A 5,217-nucleotide genomic window follows, 5' to 3' on the forward strand; every position below is an offset into this window, starting at 1 on the left:
GCCTGATCCTAAACGATTTTTTTAATCAAACCGGATTTAACTGGAACAATTGAGAATGTTCCAAAAATCAGCTTTAATGCTTAATTCACGACAGACATCTGATAAGTATTTGTTATGGCTTTGAACTTTGATCCGAAAAGTTTCATGTTCATCAATGTACTCAACTGACCGTTTTCCAATGCCGTGTTTTACCTCATAGTTATTCCCCTTAGTCGCCATCTTGTAGGGCAAAGTAGTGAATTTTTCCCTTTTAGCCAACAATTTTAAACATGCAAGCAAGAAATATATGGGGGGATCTTATAATTATGAATTACATTAATAGGGGATTGAACAAGCGTATATTAATAAGAAAAAAGTGTTATCTTTACCTCAGTAACCAGTATAACAAATTGAACGTGGTTGAATAATGAAGGGATCTGGGAATGTTGACCTACAATACGGCGGTCATGGGAATAACTCTAAATTATCTCAATGGAAAACACTCCATTAGATAACAAGTCAGTAAGTTTATCCATCCTTTCAAAACTTAAAAAAAAGAAATTTAGCATACCGTGAGCTTCAATATACTGTATACTGCTGGGATGAACGGCTGATTTTTCAAAGATTCTCTCTAACAGCCTAACCTGCTGAACACCGGCGGGCGCCGTGATCGGAGAATTCTCGTGTCCGTCTTGGTTGCAGGTAGTGGCTATAATTGCCCATACTTTATTGTTGTCACGAATAGCCTAGGAATAAAATTAATGATTTAAAAAAAAAAATAAATTCCATAATCCATTTGTCGCCCGGCGCAGTGGTTAAAGCGTCTGCTCTAGATTCGCAAAGTAAGGAGTTGATCCTTATGTCGTGGGTTCGAATCCCATAGTTGGACGTGGAGACCGGTCCTTCGGATGAGATTGTATGAATTGAGGTCCTCGGTTTACGGTCTCATCCGAAGGACCGGGCAGAGACAGAGGCGGGCCTTGTAGTACGTAAAATTGCGGAATCAAGAGCATGTAAATTTAAGGAAAAACTGTCAGACTTTTTGGTTTGGTAACGATTGGCTTGTATGATAATTTTATGCGTTTATGCAAATTATCACGCAAGCAACTGGATTGATCACATCATGCATCCAAAAATAATACAGTTATTCTACAGTTACCGGTAAATCATTCCCACAAAGTCATCTCACTAAGGAAATTTCCATTATATCGGTATAAAGGATTTGTTGGAGAAGTAAATAGAAAAGCCAATATGAATGACAAATGGTTATATATCACTTCTGAATATGTCACATATGATACATCATAAAATGCATCCTTTTTGTATGATAAGTCATTTAAAAAATAATCGACCTCAAAATGGACCTGCTTCAAGGTGAGTTTTATTTTAAATCATACATCTAAAAAATAAAAACTATGCAACATTAAAAACATGAGTATGGCATGGATTTTTAAAAAAGCAACATTTATGCAAGATTAATTAAAGAACGCATATACAGTTAAATGGATCTATGGAAAATAAATTGTGACTACTTGAACATACATTAAGTAAACGTCAGTCAGATGCAACATCCTCTTCTTTATTCAAAATTATCAAACTTTGTAGCATATATGCTTAATTTAGATATAATTAACCTTAATTTACTTTACCGTAATTTACTTTACGTTTGTTTGTTGTTTTCTTTAACGTCCCTCTCGAGAAATTTTCATTCACATGGAGACGCCACCACTTGCCTGTGGTGAGCTGCAAATCTATACCTATGCTCGGTACTCCGGGCAATAGAGCAGTGAGGCTTCTTTTATTGCCAACACATACTGCCACACGGGACCTCGGATTATGTGGTCTCATCCAAACGACCGGTCTTCCCGTCCTACAGAGGGATTTAAACCCGCGACAAAAGGATTGACTATCTAGAGCAGACGGTCTAACCACTGCACCACACAGACAATAAGAAATTTCATGTAATTTGAGTTCAACAGTAAAATTTCCGTTGATAGCAATCTTTTTATAGAAGTAGAAAATAATATTTTTTTCAAGTCATAGCCGTTTTTGCAAATCTTAGTTTTATATATTCACATCTTTACCAAATATGTCATATAAATTAAACTTATTGATAAACAATTCAAGTACAGTGTACTTTTAACTTCAATCAAAACTTGAATTTTCCTATTTTAAAAATATATTTACAATAAAATGCTTACATCACCAAGTCGTTTCAGAATCACAATTCCACATCCCTCCCCTCTTACATAGCCATCAGCATTCTGGGAAAAAGTGTGACATTTTCCAGCCCTTGATGCCATCCGTGCTTTAGACAAACCTATAGATGTTGCTGGGCTCAACAAAACGTTGACTCCCCCACATATCGCCATCTTCATTTCACCTTTTCAAAAAAGGTGTACACATTACAGTCAATAAAATGTTAAAGTATAGTGCCAGGGACCTAACCGACGATTTTACTTCCTTAAAACGTAATGCATTTATTCGTCAACTTAAAAAAACATAATTAAAAGCCATTGAAAACAAAATTACATTGTTATAAGCGCTAATTTGTTATAAGTGTACTCGCTATAAAGGTATTTTACTGTATAATCTAATGATGAAAAAATATACACGCAATACATATATATATATATAAAAAATGTTTACTTAATAACAAACTAAGCATGTTAATTTACCAGTTTTAATGGCCTGTTCTGCGGTATGGATGGCTGCAAGTGAAGACGAACAAGCAGTATCTATAGACATTGCCGGTCCATGGAGGTTTAAAAAGTAGGCAACCTGCGCGGATATGATACTTCTACTAATGCCTGTCACCGAGGTGTTGGTTAATAAGTTAGGATCTATCCCAGTGATTGCTTCAAACTCTCCATTCATTACGCCTATAGAAAAAAGAAATCTTTTTTAGATACAACAATTGCTTTTATTTTCAAAATTTCATCATATTCTGCACACGACTCGTAAAGTTTTGAATGTTGTTATAATACATTGAAATATATACGTGTATAGAAAGATCTCTAGCTAATTAATTTACTCAAATCAAAAATCTCTAGGTACTGCCTTGTTCGCATATGTTCACACAAGAATACCTTCATTTCTTCTACAATTACAATTTTGATAAATTGTAACTATTATATCATTTGAAAAGACAACATGAACAGTTCCATTTGAATTTTCTCGCATTAAATCAGAAAATATTATGGTTCTCTTCCTTCTATTTTTAAGAGTTATCGCTCTTGGTTCTTCATTAAATATCTTAAATCATTAATTCTTAACTTTGATGGAGAGACATGGTTTTGCATTTATGTTAATATTTTACTAGCCATGCATATCGAATCTAAAAACCTCTTATACATGTACATGTCAATGAACAATTTTATCCATAAAACAGAAAAAAAAAAATCTGACTCATTTAATAATCAAACGACATGGAATATTTAAATAAATAGTTAAAATACTTAGTATAAACTATGTAAATTGAAACGAAGAACACACCTATATATACTCCTGTATCTGATTGGTTGAGCGATGTTTTGGTGATTCCGGCGTCCTCCAGGGCCTTGTAGGTGCACTCCAGCACCAATCTCTGTTGGGGATCCATTCTCTTTGCTTCATTTTCTCCAATTCCGAAAAATCTGTAATCCCATTCATTGATCCTGCAAACATGAAAACAATCTAAATTTCACATCAAAACTCTTCGTGAATGATATAATGATGAAATAGAAGTAAAATTCGATTATCTAAATTATTTAAGTACGAGATACGGTTTTCAAATTACATGTATTCTTATTTAATTAATATGGTAAAATTATAATTAAAAATAATTAAAGTTATTGTTTTCTTTAATTTTTTATGCCTACATCCAACGTAAGAACTGAGTTTTATTCCAAATCTATATAAAATTTGACAAATTTAAAATTGTAGAAAGACTACCTATAAAGAAATAAAAGAAAATTAGTTAACTATTATTATTTTAAAAATTTATATCAGCTCAAAAATTGATTTAATGACACCTTAATAATTTTAATGATTCCTTAATTTAATTCCTACCCAGAGACTAATCCAGCTTTTCTGATGTATGTTTTACCAGGCACGTCTGGATCGCTGTCATAAAAAGCTTCAACATTGAATCTTTCCTTGGGAATATCTTTAACATGGTCTTCGCCATTTTTAAGAACATTCCAAAATTCATCCGCATCCTCTGCTCCTGGAAATTTGCAGCCAACTCCAACGATTGCGATGGCATCTTCGGTGTCCATTTTGCATGCGGTTTTAAAGTTTCAAGACTTTACACGGGAACATCTTAGTAGACAATTTTTTTTTCAAACTGAGGGTAAGTTCGATTGTGAATTTATATACTATCTCCGTTTCTATGACGTGGGATTAAGTAACAAATAACATTATTGGATGGAACAATTCTTGATTGACAAGTTAATTTAAATATCAATTTGAAAGACCAACGTGACCTGAAAGATCAACGTGACCTGATTGAAGTCAAAGCATAATGCACAAGTACAAAGCAATTCATTAATAATAAAAACACGTGATGAATGTATGGTACGTTAGGTACTTCCCCTAGGGTGATTTTTATTGAAGAATTTGGAAAAATCCCTTAAGCATGTGCCAAATTTTAGGTACCCCCGTAGGGCATGTATTTTGGGAATTTTATGACACAACTCAAACTTGAATATCTCATTTCGAGAAAAAAAAACAAAATTGACAAGCTTTAATATAAATATAAATGCAGTAATTCACCCATGCCAAATTATAATGCATTATTAAGTGTTCATCTGAAATTCAACTTTAAAAAACACACACATACACAATGATTTTTTCATTTCAAAAGATCCCAATTATTAGGTCTTTGACCTTGAAATGCTTCTGTTTATTAGGTCTTTCCACCTTTCAACGTATGTTTATTATTCTTTTTCTTCCCTTAACTTTTGACTTATCAAAATACTTAATAGTTCATTATACTGGATATTTAAAGTTATTCCGAAAAACGACCCAAGAAGTTTGAGCTTTGATCCCTTTTGAAATTGCCCCTTTCAAAGCTTGTTATCGCTATCCGAAATAAAACGCACAATGTCTTTGACTAATAAAAGCAATTCAATGAATTATTGAAACTTTTCAAATTTTACAAATAATTAAAAATTTTTAAAAGTACACAATGAGTTATAGCCCCTGAAATTTTTTGAATTTTACAAATAATTAAATATTTTCAAAATGAGAAGTCAT

The 5,217-nt window shown here is 32.8% G+C and overlaps 1 protein-coding gene across 1 annotated transcript; it reads right to left on the reverse strand.

The window, feature by feature from the left end:
- Positions 1-458: 458 nt before the first annotated feature.
- Positions 459-4,238, reverse strand: LOC134271946 (putative inactive phenolphthiocerol synthesis polyketide synthase type I Pks15). The gene is made up of 5 exons (XM_062754181.1): positions 4,030-4,238; positions 3,475-3,635; positions 2,658-2,861; positions 2,181-2,362; positions 459-725 (listed from the first exon to the last, which is right to left on the reverse strand). Exons 1-5 carry the CDS (start codon positions 4,236-4,238, stop codon positions 459-461), a joined length of 1,023 nt encoding a protein of 340 aa, XP_062610165.1.
- Positions 4,239-5,217: the final 979 nt, after the last annotated feature.

Source organism: Saccostrea cucullata, unplaced genomic scaffold (assembly GCF_032062105.1).
Source record: "Saccostrea cucullata isolate Sc308-1 unplaced genomic scaffold, CSIRO_AGI_Scuc_v1 ctg8503, whole genome shotgun sequence".
Taxonomy (NCBI): Eukaryota; Metazoa; Mollusca; class Bivalvia; order Ostreida; family Ostreidae; genus Saccostrea; species Saccostrea cuccullata.

Bases quoted from the DNA above. Each gene is read 5' to 3' on its own strand.
- LOC134271946 (XM_062754181.1), bottom strand. From the start codon at position 4,238: ATGGACACCGAAGATGCCATCGCAATCGTTGGAGTTGGCTGCAAATTT. The intron at 2,862-3,474 runs GTGTGTTCTTCG...TTTTTTCTATAG, and splicing joins AGATACAGGAGTATATATAG to GCGTAATGAATGGAGAGTTT. The intron at 726-2,180 runs GTAAGCATTTTA...TTTTATTCCTAG, and splicing joins TTCTGAAACGACTTGGTGAT to GCTATTCGTGACAACAATAA.